Source organism: Cydia splendana, chromosome 8 (assembly GCF_910591565.1).
Source record: "Cydia splendana chromosome 8, ilCydSple1.2, whole genome shotgun sequence".
NCBI classification, from domain to species: domain Eukaryota; kingdom Metazoa; phylum Arthropoda; class Insecta; order Lepidoptera; family Tortricidae; genus Cydia; species Cydia splendana.
Window position 1 is genome coordinate 19,594,755 of NC_085967.1, and position 24,358 is coordinate 19,619,112.

General features: G+C 39.1%; 1 protein-coding gene across 1 annotated transcript in view; it reads left to right on the plus strand.

Moving 5' to 3' along the window:
* Positions 1-24,358, plus strand: part of LOC134793032 (death-associated protein kinase related) — a 341,430-nt gene that overhangs the window by 310,577 nt on the left and 6,495 nt on the right. The window contains exons 2-6 of the mRNA XM_063764559.1: positions 11,173-11,344; positions 11,873-12,173; positions 13,222-13,450; positions 14,383-14,618; positions 15,432-15,535. Of these exons, the coding sequence (XP_063620629.1) occupies positions 11,173-11,344; positions 11,873-12,173; positions 13,222-13,450; positions 14,383-14,618; positions 15,432-15,535 (1,042 nt within the window). The remainder of the gene's footprint in view (positions 1-11,172; positions 11,345-11,872; positions 12,174-13,221; positions 13,451-14,382; positions 14,619-15,431; positions 15,536-24,358) is intronic.

A 24,358-nucleotide genomic window follows, 5' to 3' on the forward strand; every position in this document is an offset into this window, starting at 1 on the left:
TACCATACCCAGGCGTTACAATTTTTCTGAACAAGTCTGAATTTCCCTACCTAGACCTAGACCTTTCGACCTAGGCTCTCCGAAACATGTCGCGCGAGTGACTAAAAACAAGTGAGTCTAAACCGTAAAATTATTCAAAGTCTGAATTTTTTCAACTTGAAGAAATGTGATAAGTATAGGTATATAGAAGGAAACCTCCAGGATTTAGAATTATGACCTTCAAGAACAGCGTACTCGGTCTTAAAGGCAACCTCTCTGGTGTTGCAGATGTCCATGGGGCATGGTAATTGCTTACCATCAGGCGTTTTGTTTGCTCATTTTCCTCCCATTAACATAAAAAAAATACTTTCCTTCTTCATTCTTATGTAAATGGACCAAATAACTAAAGTCATATCATATTTAAATTTGCCAGTGCTTTGCTTTAGGAGTATGTAGTTGTAGTATGTGTAATTGTAGTATGTGTTGAGAAAAGAGAAAAAAGAAAAGAAAAAACAAGAGATAAAAAAGTAGAAAGAAAAAGAAGAAGAAAGGAAGAGAAAGAAGAAGAAAAAGAGAGGAGGAAGAAAGAAGAAAAGAAAAGAGGAAAGTAAGAATTGATGGCACCACCCCATACAGAGATTCTATTTATTAACGATTCTATCACATTTCCTCTTGTTTCATCATATTTAGGGCATAAGTCACATTAGTCACATAGAGTTAGTCCAAGAAAATTCTACAACGATTTTGATAGCATACGCAGTGCAAGTGTTATTTACCTATACGTCATCATTTCATAGAAGTTTAACGTTTAAAATAACACTTGCACTGCACTGCGTGTGCTATCAAAATCGTTGCAGACTTATTTTGGTCTAACTCTATAAATGTGACATGGAAAAAAATGTCTGTGTTTATTTCAAAAATTATTAATTTTCCAGGCTTTAGTTACTGGTAACCCTAGATTAAGGGCCGGGAATCGAACTGCGTACTCTGCAAATATACCATAAAGGTTAACGACTCTGTCGATGGAGATTTTATTGAAACGAATCAATACTCGCACCCCGTCTCTGCTCGCGGCTATTTCTAGAGCTTTTATGATTTTTCTTTATAATCTCTACTGGTTTGTTTATTACGGTATTTAACGTTTCTTCAACCAGAAACTAGACTTTTGTCACTGACAGATCATATCCATATCTAATTCATAACATAACCCTTTTTTGAAATCAGAATACACCTACCGTGTACGCGGTATACCGTTTCCTATTCTAACTATCAAATAAGAAATACTGTTTATTAAGAAAAATATTTCGTCAGGTGGCAAAACTCACTAATTAGCTAATTACTAAAAAATAATTAAACAAAAATCAACCTTATTAGAGTACTAATGTGGTTCACAATGGCTATGACCTTGTGGTGGTAATTAGTGAGTTTTGCTTGTCACCTGACGATTTGCGCTCTCAAAGAGTACAGCTTGTCTATACGACTACGTGACTACGGAGTCAAAAGTCACTGCGAAACAGAAGTGGCAAATCACTGACCAAGAATAATTTTTTAAATTTTATTACCATTTCACTATTATATATGGTTAGATTAGATACATACATGTAGGCAGGCCTTATTTACTGGCATTAAGACTAATAAATAAGCCCAGCTGGTCGAAGGCCGCGCATCACACTGTTTATAGTAATTAAACCTCGACAAGGTCGTCCCGTTTCGATCTCCTTATCCACACATGCTCACAATAAATTGTTATCATGCAGTATTGTGACTTTAGATAAACGCCCGAAACTTTTAAACGCACTCACAGCCATTACCAACGCAAGAGTTAACTGAATCATAGTGTAAAGGACCATGGGCAACTTTATGGAGCCTGGACCCAACGCCAACAGAAATGAGAGTAAGGTCATTAGATAGGTATTTCTATGTACTTCATTTTGTTCTATGGGCACCAAGCGGAATTCCATTGCAGAACTGAGATATTGGTGGTTTAGCCAAAATGTCGTCACCCTTATTACCTAGGCAATATAGACTGAGTAAGGAAATTAATTGCTGCAGGGTAGATGTTCGCGCACCGCCGGGCGAGCACACCGAATGATATGCCGCGCTCGCCCGGCGGTGGACTCTATTGCCTAGGTAATAAGGGTGACGACATTTTGACAAAAATACCAATTACTCAGTTCTGCAATGGAATTCCGCTTGGTGCCCATAGAACGAAATAAAATACAGAGAAATACCTATCTAATGACCTAACTCTCAACTCTGTTGGTTTTGGGGCAATTTTGACGCATAGTCCTTTCATAAGCTTATGTAATCTATAAGAATTCTGAATTAAGTATAAGTAGAGCTATAACATAACGACGGCCAAAAAATATTCGACAAAATAAGTAACAGCTTGGTAAACATTCGCGGGTACTGCTGCGCCCAAATGGGTAAATTATTTAGCAACGAATGTGCAGAACGACGCACAAACATCATTTAAGGGATCATGACTTTTGGCCCTAATCGTAAATGTCATAACAGGGGAAGTTTAAGAGGTTAAATTAGATCTAGCGTTGTTCTGAGACAGAGTAGTTTTATCGATGTCAGCAAACTGCCGATAATATCTACATTATGGCGTCACAGCAAGACACTCGCACGCAACCAAATCGGGCATCAAATATGATTATTCCACATTGGCTTCTAAGCGATGCCTTTTTAGATCTGACGCCGGCGCCAGGTTTGACTTCTAAAGAAATTAACAACTATTGTTATTTCTTCTATATTACAGTTATTTTATTACTCTCCAAGCGCATTCTAACCGCTGCGCTCTTCAAAGTTCAAAGAAGCTTCAATAATGGGTTAACTCCACAATTTTCGCTTTCTATTCAAATTACGATATCTGCTGCTTATTACCTACAGAGTCCTTATAGCCATCTTCCGTCTCCATTGATCATCTATATTCTATTCTAAATGTCAGCTAACAGATCGCTAACGCTAAGCGAAAATAAAAAATCTAGGTATCGGGATGACACATGCTACGAAAAGTCACGTTTACGATCTTCATACATTATTTAACTTTCGATTATTCGATATTGACGTTTTCTATCAACGATTGTCATCTTGACTAGCCCCCCAGGTACTGGTTCAATTCCCGCTTCCAAAATTTGACTTAAACTACGTACCAAATATAAAAAGCTCGACTAAATAGTATAACCTTGATTATGTTATGTTGCGAGCAGCATAATCGAGTCTAGTGATGTTTAGCGTACCTACTCATAAACAATTTCACCCCACACCATTCATAAGCCGGCTACCGTGTACATCCGAGAACGCTTGCGCAAGCGCAGTTCGCTGACCGGCTAAAACCGTCCTTGGCAGTGAGGTTGCGCAACGTAATCGATGGTTGATGCGGCCGACGTAATCGATGGTTGATGCGGCCGATAACTCGCTCCGTTTCGAGACTTGGTTCCCATGTGACGTAACGGGTTGATAAGCGAATGACTGAATGAGAGTGAAAATAATGATGTGGTATTATGAATAGTTTTAGTTTTTGGTGTTTCGAAGCAGCATACTCTGCTTTATTTACGCGCCTTTACAGTGAAGAAGTTAAAAATTTCATTAATAGGGAAATATCCTATATGAATTTGTGTCATCATCTGTTTTGGATTCAGACCAAGATTATAGGTTTAGGTACGTTAGATAATAAATGCATTGATAAATTGCACAGGTGGCTTAGCTTAATCCCGTACGAAAAGAAGAAAGATAAATAGATAAAATATCTCTGGAAAGGTCATTTGATATTGTATGCACCTTTTAACGCATTGTTTACCATTGCAAGAATACCGTAATGAACAAAAATACGAACGTTTCTGTTAAATCAACATAGAGATAAAATCTTTTTGCTTCTTGTGGCCTATGCTAAGAAATGCGTGGTACATTACTTTCTTTCTTATCCATCACGCATATATGAATCGAATACGGTATAGTGGTATAACTGAACTGAACAAACGCAATACATTTCTGGGATGAGCGCGCCGCGCGACGTCGAAGTGAACGCTTTCGATGCACATAATGCATTAATTTATTGGTTTTTGCTTATAATCGAGAGTTTTATAATCCAACCGATGCATCTGTAAAAACTACAAAATGTTTTTTTGTATTTTAGTAGTCGTTAAACACAGTTTTTGTACCTTTCCACAGTACTAACAAGAAATTATAGTCTGTTTATGCACTTTTTATGACCCGATGTTTTAGTAGTAGAATTTAATTTTGTAATCTCCTCTTCGTATTGTTTTTTTTTTACCGATTACAAATATAACAGCAGATACCTAATCATTCAATCATAAGCTCTTTGCTTAAGTAATAAACAGAAATGTCGATTGCATCACTGCTAGCAGAATCATCATTTCAATATTTCCAATGTTCCACCACAGACATCATCTTTGGCGCTGATTAAAAATACGCCGACTTCAATCATTCACCGCAATCTTGATTACAACTGCTCGGATTTATCACGTGATGATTGTGATTTATATGATTTATATCATTGTCGGAGCGCCTCGAGCGGTTTTATATGAAAAAATGGCCGTTTTATCAACATCCAGAGCTCGCATATTCATGAGGCTGACGGCTATCGTAAATAATACTTGCGCTTCGCTTCCAATTGCTCTGGCTAGGGTAGTGATCTATCTAGATCCCGGTGTTTGCGGGACTTTTATCGACGGAGTGCAGCGGTTTTTAAGAGATACCGCAAAACCTTAGTTGAACAAATGAAAGTGAAATCTTTGCATGGACTTTTTTAGCAGTATTTTACGAGAACTTTAGATGATTTATTCAACCAAGACGCGGTCTAATCAAGTAAAATTTTTACTGTATTTTATTACCCCCTTATTCATAAACGTTTACTAAAGTTGACAAACCGATAATAAGCGTTTGTCCCTTTCCATCATACCAATACGTCGGAAAGCGACAAACGATTATTATCGGCTTGTCAACTTTAGTAAACGTTTATGAATTAGAAGTTTCCAATCACACAGGCTTCCAGACAAAACATTATTTCAGGGAAGTTATATAATTGTTTTGTACTAGATCTGGCATTTGTTATTTTATTTGGATTCGAAGTACTTAACTTGTCAGTTAAGTACTAGGATTACGAAATATGGTCCCAGAAAATCTCTTCTATAAATTCATATAAAATGTTTTTCATGAGTCTACCTATTTCCACTTGTCCTATTTCCAACGACCTGCAAGCATGAATGGCGTTCTCGCGCGCGACTCCTTACATATTGCGCGACTTCACGTATGACCTCGCGCGCGTGAATGCCGCTCATGCTAGCCGGTCTGATCCCGCGATTCCCGATATATCGGGATCTTCGCGTTATGATTAATTTCATCCCTAGCCCCGACCACACAGACTGTGATAAACTTAAGCAATTACACTTGAGTATACAGTGACTGCCACCATTTGATATTGTTCAGTTCAAATAGTTACGAACAGCTACTTGCTGATAAGTGGGTACATCGTTATGATTAGTTCGTTTTATCCTTGCTGTTTTATCAAATGGTAATGCGGGAGTGAATACATATTGCCAACGAATATGTAAACCGTAAAATCAGGTAACTATAGTCCTATAATATAAGTTATAACTATGGTCCAGTTTTTATTAACGTTGATTATCAACGAGCCTTTTTGTTTTGTACTCGTTACATTTATTTTGTTGCTTAGATATACTAATACTTTTTCTATGAAAATACTCATTATAATTTGAAAAATGTTTAAACATAAATATTTTACTGGAACTTAAACTTGGTTGGCCACTTGGAATTATGGTAAATTGAATATAGCAAAAGAGAAGAAGTAATAGCACATACAGTGTGAGTAGATGATCATGTCACAATCTTGGGACATTACAAATTAAGCAACAGTAGTTTCCTACTGGAAGTTACACAATTTAAGTGTATTTCAGAGGCTCCAAGATGCCCGTTGATAAATTGCTAGGCCATTGTTTAGGTACAAATGGACGCCCGATCGGTGAGAGGAGATTCCTATCTCTAAACGTCTTTATGCTCCTAATATCTGATAACGAAAAGAAGATAAGTCTCTATAAAATCAATGGTTACTAACGACGTTTTAGAATTCAAAAGTGAAGTGTTCCATTTAAACACGGTTTATAGCATTTCTCAATTATAAAATAACGAATAAAAAGCAGTAATCTATAATAGCATTTTTTGCAATTCGATAAACGCTTTGGACGTATCAGTACGCAATGCAATTATGTTAGGTAAGCTGTTGCAAATTCTGGCCGAGATTTAGGCTTAGGTAACGATTGTTTGATAAGGTCCTGTATTGTGATGACGGAACTGACGCAATTGAAGATCTCGGAACTATTTCATTGTAAGTGTTGTTTGTTATCTTTCGTTTATGTTTACGCTAAAATAAGGCCTCCTAGCCTAGTCGGAAGTAGAACTAGTACGAAGTAGGAGGTCCGCGGTTCAAATCCTGGTACAGGTATTTATTTGTGTGTTAATTACGGAGTTCCTGAGTTATGGATGTTTTCAATGTATTTATATAAATATCGTCATTTGGTACCCACAAAACAAGCCTTATTTTGCTTACTGTGGGGCTAGGTCATTTGTTTAAGATTGACCTATTATATTTATTACTTAAAGCAAATTTTCTAGCTATGTGCAGGAGATGAATTATTTCGATATACGAGTGTGCTTTGACAGTAGTTTTGTGTTTTGTTACTCCCTAGAGTAGAAAAATATTGTAAGGCGCTCTTGCCAAAAATCAATGTTCGCGGAAAACCTTTATAAAACCACAATCCATTCACATTTTTGCATCCAGAATTCAAGATACATATATGTTCGACTGGTTCACAAACGAACTTGAATGATTGCATGGCGTTCATAAAAAAAACTCGGAATATCGCGAGCGGCACAATTGAGAATAAACAGCATCCCTACTGTTGCCGGCCGCTCCAGAGAAAAAAACCGGTACGGCCCTATTCAGAGTTAGTCATCCCGAAAACTGTAGCAGTCATGTCTTCTGTCCTTTGTAGATATGATAGGTGTAAGCAGGATAACGGCGAGATTCGGTTTGGAATTGGCCAGCAGATGGCAAGCAGGTGCTAGCGATTCGCCGAATTTTGGCGGTTCTGGCAGGCGGCATGCCGCCTGGGGCATTAACATGTATAACTTCAAAGATATGTCTACAGTATTATACCTTATTCCATTGTGATAAGGCGATAAATGTGTTCATAATTTTGACGTTGTCCGTGTACTCAAGCAAAAATCCGGTTCAGAGATGCATGCGAATCTGTTGTTTCTTGTGCATCGAGTCTTAGAAATCTGCAATGTTTTTAGGTAGGTATTCCTTTACAATGTTGCAAAATCAAGTTACGAATAAGGACAAAATTGGTGATATGACAGCTTTTACCCAGGATTTTACTTTGTTTTATCTACTTAACTTTGTAGTAGTCCGTTCGTTTAATAGGTAGTTCAAACACTTCAAACATGTAACATATTACCTAGTAGTAGCAACGGTAAAAAAAATTCCAATTATATTTTTTTATGTGTAGGTGTTCATTGAGGCCATAATCACTGGCCCTGAACCAACTTTAACTCCTCACCCTTTTATACGAACTCTGATCCCGCGTTACCTTTGAACAATCCCTTTTTACCACATCCGGGTCTCGTGGCCTACAAAATTCTAGGGCAGCAGTCTATCGATTTTGTATGAAGGGCGGGCCGTTATGGTTAGAATCAGGGTTCAGTTAATATTGACGAAGTCTTGTCAAACGGCTCAAACCAATTATACTATCAGTGGGATTACCGCTGTAGAATATACATATAATATACCAGCTTCTGCCCGCGACTTTGTCGGATGATGATGATTGATAAAAACTATCCTATGTCCTTCCCCGGACCTCAAACTATGTCCATACCAAACTTCATCTAAATCGGTTCGGCGGTTTAAGCGTGACGAGGTAACAGACGGGCTATTAGGGAGTAGAGATAAAGTAACGATTATAATTCAATAACTTTCTTAGGCTAGCGTGGGGAAGAGGGTACAGGACGCTCTTCTAAGACTCAAAACAGCTGAATATGATGTTAATAATATATAATGATATCAAATCGTTGTACAGACGGGACGATTGCATAAAAAGTGCTCTGAAAGTGACAGCGAGTTATCCCGATTTACATCTCAAGTACCTAACAATAAAATACTTCTCAATAAATCTAAGTCTAGTGTTGGAATCATTCGAAAGCACTCTACTTCACATTACTACACATTAACATCAGCCTACAGACGTTAAACACAACTACCCTTACGTAACCGAGGGCGGTGACTGGGTCAGTAAACCGGCACGGGGTTGCGGGGTTTCGGGGTGACTGGGGTTCCATTGTACTTGTACGCCCCCGCGCTGGCATTGGCCTCTTTACCGTACACGTGGTAAACCCCACTTACTTATTTAAGTTCGTCGAGTGTTGTTTAACCGCAGTTATGTCTATAGTTTTACATTCTTTGTGTAGATGGAGTTACCTTATCAAAGTGAAGTATTTTGTAGGTTCTAGTGCCTAGGTATTATTTTGCTAATGTTTTTTATTTAATATTTATCACTATTACTAGATTTAGGGAATGTTTTTTTACAGTATGTGTATGTATGTTTATGTCCTTCTAATTGAAAGTATTGACTTCATCAATTGATTCGATTATACAACCTGGCTACTTAACTCACTTATTTTTATCCAACTTTCCAAGAGGGAAAAAACACTACACAAAAAAGGAGTCGAGTTAGTTTTTGAACATGTTTACTTCTTCGATTATGCTTCTGTTGTCTAATTTAAATTTAATAAACCTAATCATCTTCAGTGAGGTGTGCGCCTATGTCAACCTTACTTATTCAAAAAACTTAGCAACCTCTTAAAAACCTCTGTAAAATTTTGTCACTTTCTAGCGAACGGAAATGTAAATATGAAACGATTATCAACGATTTGTTAGATTTGACACACGCCTATGAATAACGGCAAACGGCTTTTTCACCAATACATAGTTAAAGTACATATATGTACAAGAATATAGAAACATATTATTTTTTATTATAGAAACAAACTTCTATGAATACTCGTACAGAGTGTAAATAATTTTAGTCGCGTGTCCATTTGTCCCCAAGTCCAATTTCGAGCCGTCACATTCGTCGGCTGGGTTGATTTGTCCCGGTGGCGAAGTTTCCACTTTTCTCCGCATTCCCCGCGCACGCGCGTTGACAGCTGCCCGCGGCGCTGCGCCGGCGCCGGCGCCGGCGCAGACGTCCTAAACTAGGTAAACTAGGCGAGGTAGATTAGATAGGTAATTTGAAACCGACCATTTGTAATTTAAAATAGAAACCGTCATTTATATTTCAGTAGCCTCTCTACCGCGTAAACAACTCGTTAGAGTTCGTCTACGTTAACTTTGCACTGATTTGAATAGAACCAAGCGAGGAGTGTTATTATAAACGTCATATTTTCATAGAATGTACCAAAATTTGTAAGAATCCTTATCAACTGCTCGCATTGTCTTTTCCAAGCACACCAAAGTATTTTTTTTCTTAGCCTATTTGAGTGTCCCACTGCTGGGCAAAGGCCTCTCCACTGGTTCTCCATAACTCCCGATTTTGCGCTTCCTCCGGCCAGTTGTAAAGGAAGGTGTCAAAGTCTTCTCGCCATTTCTTCCTGGGCCTACCCCCCCCCCCCCCCCCACTTCTTTACCGGCATCCACTTGGTGGCTATGTTAGCCCACCTATCCGGATGCATGCATGCACCAAAGTATACCAGCAAATAATCTCTCGCTAGTTAATTAGTTAATTTCCATTAAACTACTAGAAAATGATCTACAACGCTCCATATGCCCTTATAATTCAATTACTTAGCGATAAAGCACCGCATAAACTAGTCCAGCGTCCTTTGGCCAGCCTCATTTCCTACCACCCTGTTTATTCGAAAACGTCTCGATTTCATACTAATTTGCTGGCACTTACGACCTTTATTTTTAAAGCGATCTTAATGAAGAACGCAGTATTGGCCGTCATAAATATGTACATAATAATAGACCGTATTTCAAAGCCAATAAGGTGTATATATGTCTAGATATTTATGATATTGCTCGTGTAAGTTGCGTATATCGCAAGGGCAGTGTCGCCATGTTGGGGTGGATTGTTTATCTCCATTTTAGGCGGGTGACTCACGCGCCGATATTCTAAACATTTCTCGGTCTTTAATTGGAACGATTTCCCGAGCGGGGTCGCGTTTTATTAAGGCTATTGGAATGCTGGTTTGAGCTGAAATGAGCTATATAAATTACTATCATCAACTGATAATACATCGACTTTATTTCAAAGACATAAAGATCATTTTCAGTTAAAAGTTGCTGTTAGTATAATAAAATAAATATGTCGATCACTAATATGGTTTGGAACGTAAATTGAAATATAAATATTATACAAGTCGGAATAAATATGTCAATACCCGATAAACTCCAAATACTTTCCTTACATAAATTCAATCAATGTAACGCAACTTTGTTATATGTATTCGCAATAAATATGCCAGAGGCTGATAATAATATGGTTCGTGTACATAGTTTCATTTAAATTGGGATATAATATTATGCAACTGGGTTAAATGTTTGGCAAATGAATCAAACGGAAACCGCATTATACACGTAACTGCGGTAATTAGAATGTCGGGAACATGCCCAGAATTTAGTGTTAAATTATGTGTTGAAAATTTAACGTGTCAGTTCGTGGAATGGCTGGTTACAGTAGTGGTTGTTACTAGTAATATAAACGTGCCGATAGATGTGTCAAGTAAACTAGTAGGTACTTATGATTTTCAATTTGAGTCATTCATGAGTAGAATAATTTTTAAATACTTTTACTCTTTAAATTTTAGAATCGTATCCACTGTTTGCCTCGCCTCGGCTCGGCTCGGCTCGGCTCGGCTCGGCTTTTATCGACAAACGCCAATCAAAAAGTAATAAAAACTATCGGGATGATAGATGCGGACGAAAGTCACGTGATCATTTCTATGAGTTATTAAAGATTCGATATTGTAATTTGCTGGATTCTCTGGGTATTTCCAGAATTGGCGCAGGCAGTTTTTTTTTATGGAAGCGAAGTCACTTAACCTTTATTTCTCTTTAAAAACGAATGCTAACCTAACCTTCTTTTGCAGGGGCAAGTTCGCATCAGTCCGCAAGATCCGGCACCTGGTCTCCGGCGAGGAGTACGCAGCCAAGTTCATCCGCAAACGGAGACGCGCCGCCGACAGCTCCAGGGAGATACAACATGAGGTCGCTGTTCTAGCGCTGTGCGCCGGATGCACGCGCGTCGTCAGACTACATGAGGTAAGGGACATTTCGACCCGTTGACGTGACGTGTCCCAGATCAACTGCAAACGAATACGCGCTGCTGACAGATCCAGGGAACTGTCAACATACAACTGGAGGTTGCTGTCTTATTGCTGTGCGCGGGATGCACGCGCGTCATCAGATTGCATGAGGTAAGGATCCTTCATCTGTTTAGATACAAGTTTGTCCAACGAAGACACACAACTGACAGTTCCAGGGAGATACAACATGAGGTCACCGTCTTAGCGCTGTGCGCGGGTTGCACTCGCGAGGATCATCCTTCCATACTTTCCTGTACCTACACTGTACAAGATCATCTGAATCAGCAAACGTGGTGAACAAGCCTTAATCCGTGGTTTGTTTTTAGTAAGCTTGTGTTGGTCACTGTTGGTGGTTTGTCGTTTGAAAGAACATGACATTATTCTCGACGACATCGAGTTGCTCCTAGCAGTTGTAACTATTCAGTCTTTGCCAACGCCTTAATTCCTAAACGCCCATCACTAAACTACCATTCAACACTTCCAGGTCTACGAGACCCGTTCCGAAGTGGCCATAGTCCTGGAGCTATGCGTAGGCGGCGAGCTCCAGCGTCTCCTAGACGAAGAGGAGCGTCTCTCCGAAGGCGCCGCGCGCCGGGCGCTCCGCCACGTCCTGGAAGGCCTGGCACATCTACACGCACGCCGCATCGCACACTTGGACTTGAAACCACAGAACCTGCTGCTCACTGGAGGGGGAGAAGAGCTAATTATTTGCGACTTCGGAATCAGTCGGGCTATACAGCCCGGAGCGCATGTTAGAGAGATTTTGGGTACGAGGGATTATGTTGGTAAGTTATGATGATCTAAAAGGTTATGAAGTTCTTTAGGTTTATGATTCGGATATTTACATACAAAAGAACCGTAATCTTTAAGTAGTTTCCCATTTGTTCGGATATGCCTTCCTGTTATTTCGTTCAAACGACGACAGATCTTGCCTTAGATTATTGTTTGTTACCTTTATGTAGCTTTTAGAAAGCCAGGATATTGAATTATTGCTTGTCCAAATGCAAATATATTTCAATTATATTGCCACTATCACTTCACCAAACGAACTTTCAATTCGAAAATCAATACAATTCCATCCAGCCATCAATTCTACCCTGTTGGGGACAAATCTTGCTCCAATTACACTTCTTAATTACATTTCTCGATGACGACGTCTCGCTGAGTTACGCGGCGGTCGCACGCGATTGCGACATACAATCTAGTCTAGATGGAGTTATTAATAAGTCTGTAAATTTCTGGGGTAGAAAGTTCACGCGTGCCTGCTCTGATTAGACAATTTTACGAGTTTATCAGTTTTATTGCACTCCTCTTAACGTCTTTTGTTGAAACAATCGTGCAGGAATGCACTTAATGTAATGTTTTGTGCCTAATGCAGCACATATCTTTTATTTTATGCTGCTGTTGCATTGCAACCCGTATTAGCTGTATTCTACGTGCGTAACTAACATCGATAAGAATATATAAACACACCGTGGCAAAATGAGGGCTTTCGTAGGCCCAAATTGTTTGTATGAATTATTATTCCACATTTAATGTGACACAATGTTTGACAGATAGCCAGTATAGCCACTTGAGCGGGCGCCATATAACTAGCCAATAAAACTAAAACAACTCAAGCGGTGTGCTCTTTTGCTTCTGCTACGATCTATTTTGCTCTCACGCCATTCGTTTTTGTCTCCTTAACTCTTTCAAATTAAGAAATCCAATTTATTTTGGGTGATAACCAAAAAGATGCGCAAGCCATACATCAGTTATCTCAGTAAATGTCTATAATAATTCTGCAGTTTTATTACAAGTTGCAGTTTTAATGCAGTTTCCTTATCTTTCCAGCACCAGAAATCCTGTCGTACGAGCCGCTGTCCCTAGCCGCCGACATGTGGTCGGTGGGCGTGCTGGCCTACGTGCTCGTCAGCGGCTACTCGCCCTTCGCGGGCGAGACCAAGCAGGAGACCTACCTGAACATCGCGCAGTGCCAGCTCAGCTTCCCGAGGGACTTGTTCAGAGGAGTTTCGCAGAGGGCCATGCAGTTCATCAGGGACACACTTGTCGTGGATCCTAAGTGAGTTTACTTGTCTTTTTTCATGGTATCTCAAGCAGGAGACCTACCTGAACATCGCGCAGTGCCAGCTCAGTTTCCCGAGGGACTTGTTCAGAGAAGTCTCGCAGAGGGCCATGCAGTTCATCAGGGACACACTTGTCGTGGATCCTGAGTCTTTTTTCATGGTATCTGAAGCAGGAGACCTACCTGAACATTGCGCAGCGCCAGCTCAATTTCCCCAGGGACCTGTTCCGCGGGGTCTCGCAGACGGCCATGCAGTTCATCAGGGACACACTTGTCGTGGATCCTAAGTGAGTCTTTTTTCATGGTATCTGAAGCAGGATACCTACCTGAACATTGCGCAGCGCCAGCTCAAATTCCCCAGGGACTTGTTCCGCGGGCTCTCGCAGACGGCCATGCAGTTCATCAGGGACACACTTGTCGTGGATCCTAAGTGAGTTTACTGCTCCGTTATCACCTTTAGGATGTGGTTCCGGTACTGGTTTTCTAAAATCCGTCCCGGAACCGAGAATTCCCAGGACTCCCCATACAATCTCAATCCCAGGAGCATTGCCTAGTCATCTTCCTCAAGCAGGAGACCTACCTGAACATTGCGCAGTGCCAGCTCAGCTTCCCGAGGGACTTGTTCAGAGGAGTCTCGCAGAGGGCCATGCAGTTTATCAGGGACACACTTGTCGTGGATCCTAAGTGAGTTTACTGCTCTGTTATCACCTTTAGAATGTGGCTCAGGAGGCCAGATTAGCCTCCCAAGGTACATATTCGGCGGGACACGCACAGGCGACTATGCACTTTTATTCCGAAAATATATTCTGATTTTCAATATTTCTGCCCTTTTTATCAAAAATAAATATGTAACATACTGCTGTATACGGTACACAACTCTCAGTTGTTTCGTGTTCTAGGATTCATATCTAACGGTGATTCTTTTCCAGGGGTCGTCTTACAGTGGAAGAGTGCCTGGAGCACCCCTGGCTCAAAGACGACGCCGACATCCCGCGCGCCATTGTCGGGCTGGGCTTCGACACGGCCGCCAGCGACGCGGACTCCGATGAGACACAGGAGAATGGGGTTCATGGGGTCAACGGGAACGGGGTTAATGGACACAACGGCATGAATGGTCACAGCAACGGGACTAATGGGACGAACGGCACACATGATGAGGAAAAAGGTTTGTTGAATTTTTGATGGCTCCCTTAGGAAGACTAATTTATGGAGTACGAGGCTCTTGCGTTTATGCGTTGCAGGAATATGAGATTCGCTGTGATCTCTCAACTGTATGATGGGCTTTGGTCCGTAATATGGCGATGAGAGTATAAAAATTCTCTCAAAGTTTCTAAATTATTTTCTTACTAAGTAGTACACGTCTGTCCAAATACGATGCTCAAAATCGACGCGCTACTTCTGACCTTAAGTATTCTGTAGTTGGGCGTTTTAAAAAAAAAACCGATTCTCACAGAGCCTGGTGTTTTTGGGTTCTTTCAACTCAGAATCACTAGCATATTCAATCCTGATAATAAAAAAACTTGTCCCAAAAATTTGTATGAAAATTGTACAAACCACTACGTCACGTCCATACAAGTGAAAAATTTTCTAATAATAAAACGTGACGTAATGGAATGGACATTTTGGGACGTCTTTTTTTAATGAAAGGATGGAGAATGCTGTCGATTCTGAGTAGAATAAGCCCAAGAATGTCCAGATTTGAAAGAATCTGGAAAGAATCTATTTTAGAAAACGCCCAGTTACCAACGACGATTTCAAACGAAACTCGTAAGCGTTATTGGACATAGTAAAGTTGTGTGAATGGAATATGGGTCCAATGGGAGAATGTGATAGGTGGATTTTGTGTACAAGACTTTGTACTGTGTGCAGTGTTTTATAAAGTGCTCCCTTCCCATAAAATGTGACTACTCGAAGACCAATGTCTTATGGATTTTGAACTGTGTGTGCAAGCGAATGTAACTTTTATGTATATTTGTAGAGAGGCCAGTGTCGCCGGTGGCGGAGGAGCGCCTGCCGCCGCTGAAGCACGCGCACGCGCGCGACCCCGCGCCGCCCTTCCCCGACGCGCCCTCCACGCCCAAGGTGAGGATCTTGGTAATTATATGCACATTCATCTTAGAATTGAATTGAAATAGCCTTTTTCTACTAGTCGACTGTAATTCTTGAATTAAGATTTCTTATACCAAACTGCAATTGGGTATTTTTAATGTATGGGCTCCCAACTCAACTATAATATTCATTTCGATACAGTTTAGTCAACTAAAATGAAATTGACCAATCACAGCTCGCCGCGATCAAGAGGACGAAACAAAACCATAGCTCAAATTAATTATTTTAGGTTGTATAGTAGAAACAATTGGTTCATAAATCAGAAACGCGCATGTGACACCCTTAATATAGCAACATCCATTGACTACGAAAACCACTTAGTGTTGCTTGTTAGTCTCCATAGGCTACGGTGGCCAAAATCGAGAAAACAACTGTCTAAAAATTTAATTTAGCACGGAACAAGTACCAGGGCCTCATGAGTTACGAGAAGGTGTCGTTGACCAGCCCGCCATAGGGCGCGGGGCGCGGTGGCCGGGTCGCGTACCAGTATGAAGGTATCGCGGCTGCTCGCTAATCTTAGTCAGTATACTTTTGGTTTGGTTTGTTTGTATGATTTTACTAGTTTAAAGTATTATCTTTGTTGACTAGTAGAAAAAGTATTGTATACAATAGTGATATAATCAAGCTTTTCAATCTCGTACCTTACTTAGGCAACTCAGCAAGCTTCGTTGCCTAAACACGGTACTCGACTGAAAAACTCTCTATTATATCACGATTGTATAAAATACTATTATTCCTGACGTATACATTTTTACATTTTCTTTTACACTATACAAGTATTTATCTATGTTTTATTTATTTATGTTTCTACTCTTTTCTTTTGTTTATTTTTAGAGCACCGTACAAAACTTTGTTCACGGTGCTCTTATGGGATCACTTCGGTCTTGCAAATCGGTTAAATGCGTTTTTCTCAAAGACCGTTTGATGTAGGTACCTGAAATTTGGAATAGTTATGGCAAGTACTATCACTAACACTGTGAATAAGTCGAAACTGCTTATTTCTGATTTTAGGGGTAAATTTAGGGGGTTAGAGGGTTAGGCTGAATTTTATTTTCAATTGTAAGAATCGTGTGAGGTACCATTAGAAAGCTTGCAAAAAATTGAGTCGATGGACTGATTTTGACTTCATTTTAGAATGCAATAGTTTCGATAAAAAATGCATTTAAAGTTGCAAGTTTTCATACAAAATTTTTCACCTCTGTCCTGTCGATTTTCGCGAAAACTATAGCTAACAGGCAGCTGACCAGTCAATATCCAACTAAAACAAGTATGGAGACGGCGGGAAAATTATCAGGTTAACTCTATCTTTATTAGTTTTTAAACTGCAGCCTGATCTTTGGTTGCTTAGGGCTAGCTAACTGATGCTTACACTGGTCATTCATATTAGGAAGTAGTTTTAGTGAGAAAGATCCTTACTTAAAACTTTGGCATTGAAATTTATGACTTATGTCTTTGATACAAAGTTTAATTCTACTTACTTACTTTTGTGAGATATTTCATTTTTTTCTGAATAGCCTACTATAAGTATGAGAGAGTAAAAGATCTGCAAAATGCAACCTTGTAATAAAGCAAATAAGTTTAAATTTTGAACGGGCTTTCCAACCAATAGACTATCGCAGTGTGCTCAGTAAGAATCATATTTATTATTGGAGTTTATCAGTACAAATTTAAATTAGGGGTCATCCATTAATTACATCACACGTTTAGGGGGAGGGAGGGGGTCAAGAAAATGTGACATGTTGTGACAAGGGGGAGGAGGAGTCACAAACTTTGTGACGTCACTTTAACTTCATCAGTAACCGAAAATGTATTTAAATTATTTTATACGCTAATATACATTTAAATAACAATTTTTTTAAACGATAATCGTTTTAATTCGTTTAATTTTATTTCTTAATCAGGTTTGGGTTATAAAATTACTAATATTTCTTTTGTCAAAAATATTTTGATATAATATTAAATGAAAAATTGCCGATTTCGTTGAAGAAATGTGACGTCACACCAGGGGGGGAGGGGTTTGCCAAATGTGACCAAGTGTGACAAGGAGGGGGGAGGGGTAAAAAAACCTAGAAATTCGTGTGACGTAATTAATGGATGACCCCTTAAGAATTCCGTTCTTCACTGTCGTTGTGTTTTTTTTTTTCACATTAGCTCACATAGAGTTATTAAAGCGTATAGAGATCATAAAGTCATTTAATATTTATCAACAGCTATGGCGTCATCTACCTATAGATTTTACTGAGAGTATCTGATTCGTCGAAACAGTATTCCTTCTCATTAAGTACCATTACATTTATGTATTAATTGTATACAGTATGTATATTTTTGAACAGATCGGTGAGAGCAGCATCTAGATACTGTTCTGTTACGAAAAAATAATTTTGGAAGACCGGGCGCAGCACGGTTCCATTTTTATCGACTATCACTATGCGCGTCCCTTTTGCACTAACATACTTGTTAGAACGTGACAGGCATGGTGACAAGCGATAAAAACGCGACCGTGCTACGCCGCCTGTATTGTATATGACAGTTAAAATTCACAGGTTTTGGAAACAAAGGTAAAGTTGACGAAATATAAAGTAAGCCGATCTTGATCAAACTTGTTTGAGTGACAAAGATGTCAGTTATGATTTGGTACTCATGAATTCCAGTTCTACTAAAATATTTTTTCTTTTAAAAGCTGACTTACAATAAGTCCAAAATTGTGCGGTAAGTTAGGTTTATATTCAAATTATACGCAATTCTTTGTAGCAACTCCGCCAACTGGACGGAAACAGGTACTGGACGGCAAACTGACGCAGTTACCCTACTTGTACTAAAACTTAGACATTTATTAATACTTCCCATACAACCATTTCCAGTCGCCGTTACGACGCGGTGTTGACACATCTTGTGTCGACACCGTCTGTTTCGGTCACAATTCCAGTCGCAGAGTCGTCGCCGTGTCGACACAGTTACCAGAAATGGGGAAGGGTCGACACATGACACAAAGTGACATAAAGTGTGGTCGCCGTGTGCACACATTGTTTCGGGTTTGCGACTACTTTATGCCAAAATCATTCGTTCATTCGTTCATTTTGTTCCTGTCAAATGGAAACTGTCAGATGGAAAAATACTTAAATAAAAATAAGTGACATTAATACGCCATCTCTTAAACGGATTACAAGACGTAATTATATATTGTTTGCATTTATATTACAATATGACTTAAATTATTATGGGGAATTAAACTGCTCGAGTGATTTGATAAACTAAGTGTAATATAATCAACGCGCCACCACATTGTTGTAGTTTAGCCGGAAATGAAATTGTTTACTTCTCAGTGCCTGTGTTCATAACTATATTATTTGAAGCATTTTTAGTACTTCGATGCGTATACTATACTTAAATAACAGAAATAACGCTTTACATACTACCAAACTTGTTAATTATGATGTATAAATATGGTTTAAGGCTGAGAAATATTGCAGTCACAAAGTAGTTGCAATGTTTCGACTTTGTGTCGACTCTGTGTTGACACATGACACGCGCTGTCAAAAGTAATAACAAAGTTACTGGATTTGCAAAATGGCTCCTTGTGTTGATTTGTTTTCAGATATTCTCAAAGTGTAAAAATGCCGTGGTCAGAGATGGGCATTAATCGATTAACTGTTTATTCGACTAATTAATGGAATAAAAAAAGTTAATTCTCAAATTTTAATCGCGATTAGTTTAGTCGACCTAACATAGATTGAAATTGAATTAATCTGAATATTAATCGAATAAATTATCGATTAAATCTCGATTGAAAGTGGACGGGGGGCCCGTTTTGTACGTAAAAATAATAGAAATGTCTTGCATGCAGATGGTAGCAAAACACTTTGTCATAAAAGTCGAGATGGGTGTCGATATATAGGTTTTAGGGAGTGCCGATTTCGAAAATAATGATCATTTTGGAATCCGAAATGGCGGCCATGCACTGTGTCATAAAAGTCGTCATGGATGTCGTTTTATACGTTTTAGGGGGCCCCAATTTTGAAAATGATGACCATTTTGGAATCCAAAATGGCGGCCATGCACTATGTCATAAAAGTCGTCATGGGTGTCGTTTTATAGGTTTTGGGGGGCGCAGATTTAGAAAATGATAACCATTTTGGATTCCAAAATGGCGGCCATGCACTATGTCATAAAAGTCGTCATGGGTGTCGTTTTATAGGTTTTGGGGGGGCGCAGATTTAGAAAATGATAACCATTTTGGATTCCAAAATGGTGGCCATGCACTATGTCATAAAAGTCGTCATGGGTGTCGTTTTATAGGTTTTAGAGGGCGCAGATTTCGAAAATGATGACCATTTTGGATTCCAAGATGGCGGCCATGCACTATGTCATAAAAGTCGTCATGTATGTCGTTTTATAGGTTTTAGGGGGCCCCGCTTTCGAAAATGATGACCATTTTGGAATCCAAAATGGCGGCCATGCACTATGTCATAAAAGTCGTCATGGGTGTCGTTTTATAGGTTTTGGGGGGCGCAGATTTAGAAAATGATAACCATTTTGGATTCCAAAACGGCGGCCATGCACTATGTCATAAAAGTCGTCATGTATGTCGTTTTATAGGTTTTAGGGGGCCCCGCTTTCGAAAATGATGACCATTTTGGAATCCAAAATGGCGGCCATGCACTATGTCATAAAAGTCGTCATGGGTGTCGTTTTATAGGTTTTGGGGGGCGCAGATTTAGAAAATGATAACCATTTTGGATTCCAAAATGGCGGCCATGCACTATGTCATAAAAGTCGTCATGGGTGTCGTTTTATAGGTTTTGGGGGGCGCAGATTTAGAAAATGATAACCATTTTGGATTCCAAAACGGCGGCCATGCACTATGTCATAAAAGTCGTCATGGGTGTCGTTTTATAGGTTTTAGAGGGCGCAGATTTCGAAAATGATGACCATTTTGGATTCCAAGATGGCGGCCATGCACTATGTCATAAAAGTCGTCATGTATGTCGTTTTATAGGTTTTAGGGGGCCCCGCTTTCGAAAATGATGACCATTTTGGAATCCAAAATGGCGGCCATGCACTATGTCATAAAAGTCGTCATGGGTGTCGTTTTATAGGTTTTGGGGGGCGCAGATTTCGAAAATGATAACATTTTCAATTTAAAAATGGCGGCAATGCACTATGTCATAAAAGTCGTCATGGATATCGTTTTATAGGTTTTAGGGGGCGCAGATTTCGAAAATGATGACTATTTTGGATTCCGAGATGGCGGCCATGCACTATGTCATAAAAGTCGTCATGGATGTCGTTTTATAGGTTTTAGGGGGCGCAGATTTCGAAAATGATGACTATTTTGGATTCCACTTTTATGACAAAATACGTAGCCGCCATCTTGGATTCTAAAATGATCATCGTTTTCGAATTCTGCACTCCCTAAAACCTATAAATCGACATCCGTGACGACGCAAGTTATCTTTATTTTCAGATCTAACAAATTGCTACAGAATACAAAGGACAAAAAAGAAGCGAGGAGGTAATGAAACAAGCAAAAATACAGATGATTCCTCGACGCAATTGGGTGATTCTTAAATTGTGTCCAGATTTTTTTTGTCATAAAAGTTTATATTTTTCACATATTACTCTCACAAGTTCCCTGACATTTCGACCTTGTAATTTTTTAAGTAAATGTTTTTGTTTATCTATGAGGATCTCACTAGAATAGTATAATCAAGGTATGTTTATATTTGATGAATGAAATAGTAACGCAAAAAAAAATATATTTGTGTCTTATATTCCTGCCGAAGACTTTTATTTTACCTTTTCCTTCTACACAAGTTTGGCCAAGTAATAAGAATTTAGGGCTCTCAATTTTATTTTGACTTCTACAACAGTAAAGCTACGAGGCCATGTTTGGTATCGTTTTCGTATAAATTCGCAGTACCAAATTTAGTTAAGGTATCACATTGACACCATTCCGAAGTAAAAACATATAAACTTATTAAAATACTTTCTTTTAAACTCCTCTTCACGCTTAAACTGCTGAACAGTTTTAATTTAAATTTGGTACACATATATTTTGAGTCCCGAGACAGGATATAATAAGTTATCTCAAAAATCATCCTTTAAAGGTGTGAAATGAGGTGTAGGGGGGAATTCAGAATTGACTTCTTGAAGAATACTGTTTAAGTTTAGGTTTGAAGTCATGTTTTTTCATCATTTTTAACTAAATCAAAGATGTAGACCATCCCAAATTTCATATAAATCGGTTCAGCGGTTATTGATTTCCCGTACAAATTTCCACGCCACTTTTCACACCTTCAAAAGATGATTTTGGTTATAAGATCTATCCTATGTCCTGTTCCGGGACGCAAACTATTTCTATACCAAATTTCAACGAAATCGGTTCAGCGGTTAAGCGTCAAGAAGTAGAGCTGAGCGTTTTTTTCCGTAAGTGTTTTTAAAAACACTTTCTTGTGCTGTAACGAAATAACAGTTTGTGGCAGGAACGACAAACTGTTTTTATAAAAACGATGACAAAGAGGCGGCGACATACGATAACATAGTCGCGCATAACGGACGCAACTATCGCAAAGCAAAACGCAGCTCTAAAACTGTTTTATTCGTTTTCCGATGAGCAGGGACAGATATAGGTTATTGGCTAACGAAAGAGCGAGATAGAGATAAAAACGAAACGAAACGGATTGAGCTTTGTTCAGGTAGACGCTAGGCACGCTTTTTACCAGGCCATTATATTCAAAAACTTTAATGTTCGTTAGACAAATAAGTGCTTTATTTTCTAAGCATTAGGGTTTAAATTAAGGAATCTTTTAATGCGTAAATTTAAAGCAAGTAGCGAAAGTAGCGTCAATTGAACAACATTAAAAATTATTCACGACGCTTAACGAACACTCGCTAGCATCATGAATTGAGAGGCCATTTTATGTGTGACCTATCGATTTATCTTTATAAAGTACTGAAGTTAGGGGTCAAGTTATATTAGACATTAGTGAGACGATGCAAATTAGGTTTTTTTGAAATGTGAATTGCGTATTTTACGTTTTATTACTTCAAATATGCGATTTCGTTTCGTTTCGTTCGACACACACACGGAATCCAGTTATTTTAGAAACTGTTTTTAAAAACAGTTACGTGGTTAAAAAAAACTGTTACGTTTCGTTTCACGGAAAACTCGAAACGACCCAGCTCTATCAAGAAGAGTTTCAAAAAAACCGGCCAAGTGCGAGTCGGACTCGCGTATTAAGGGTTCCGTACATTAAGTCCGACTCGCGCTTGACTGCACATTTCTAATAGGTTTTCCTGTCATCTATATGTAAAGAACTATTTTGTGTATTCAGACGGACATACATACAGACGCACGAGTGATCCTATAAGGGTTCCGTTTTTTCCTTTTGAGGTACGGAACCCTAAAAAGATTTATTTTTATTTTGTGAAATGGTGTCAATGTGATATCTTAAATGGATTCAGCACCCCAGATTTATACGAAAACGATACCAAACACGGCCTAGCACCTTCACTGATATAGATATATCAAGATAAAATTGAGAGCCCTAAATAAACTTTCAAGAGCGGATATCTCAAAAACTATTCAACATATCGAAAAAATTGACTGAATAAACTTGTAACAAATTAAATAAACTTTCATTTTGTATAAGTGGCCATGTCGCTGAGATGCATAGTTTCCGAGATATAATCGAAAAACGGGAAAATGGGACCTTCAAAGCCCCCTCTCTCCCCCCCCGCTCAAGGGCTACGGCCGGGGACTTTTGATATGTTCACCTCCTAACTTGTCAAACCGAGTTACGGAGTCAAAAATTGTGTTCCGAGCATTTCCCTCTACAACTTTTGGAGCATTCGTTGCCTGACCTAAGTAGCTTATTGAATTTCTTTAAAAACTTTTCTGTAAAAGGTTGACGGGTGTTGGGTGTTTATATGGTTTCGGTCGATTATTATCATTTGCATTGCCCATGATGACTTACTAGAATTACGAGCACACGAGACACTAATAGTAGTTTGACAAACCTTGGTTTTCAAGAGGTATTTTATATTGACATTTGCTGTCACAAATTTGCTGTCAGATTTAGTCGCAAACCGCACGCAAAGTGCACACAAATGTGTCGACACCTTGTTACGGAAAAGTGTAGACACGGCGACGACACTTTGTTTCGAAACAATTCTAGACACATTGTGTGGACTCTGTTACGACACATCTGACATTTAGTTACCACTTTGTGATTCTGCGACTGGAATGGTTATATGGGTTATTTCTGTGACTTATATGAAACATGAGCAAATTGATTAATACTTTACGTTAATTACATTTTGTGTAAAGCCCCCTCCACACTCGTGCGCGAATTGCGGCGCGAAGCCGCGAACGCGAGTGTGGCGTCGATTTTCGTAGACAGCGAAATCGACTCCACACTCACGTTCGCGGCTTCGCCCGCGATTCACGCGCATAGTCTGGAGGGGGCTTCAGAAACAAGCCTAAACGTCAAAAACCGAGAAATGCCGAATCACAGACTTAATTGTAATATTATTCCTTTTTGAGTCGTGCCTGCCCAGTCTACAAGTTTAAAATACAACAATATCGACTATATCAAAGATTATCATGAGGTCGTATGTATACCCAGTATTTTTGACGGATTTAGTTTTTCATGCTCGAAGTTGCCTGTCAACTCTGACGTATATTAAATTGTCAACTATTTTGGTGTTTGAAAGAATCAATAATTGGCAAAGTGCCCTGGCAGAAAAAGCCATTCTCACAAAAAAGAATCAATAATAATGAAAATGTTCAGAAAA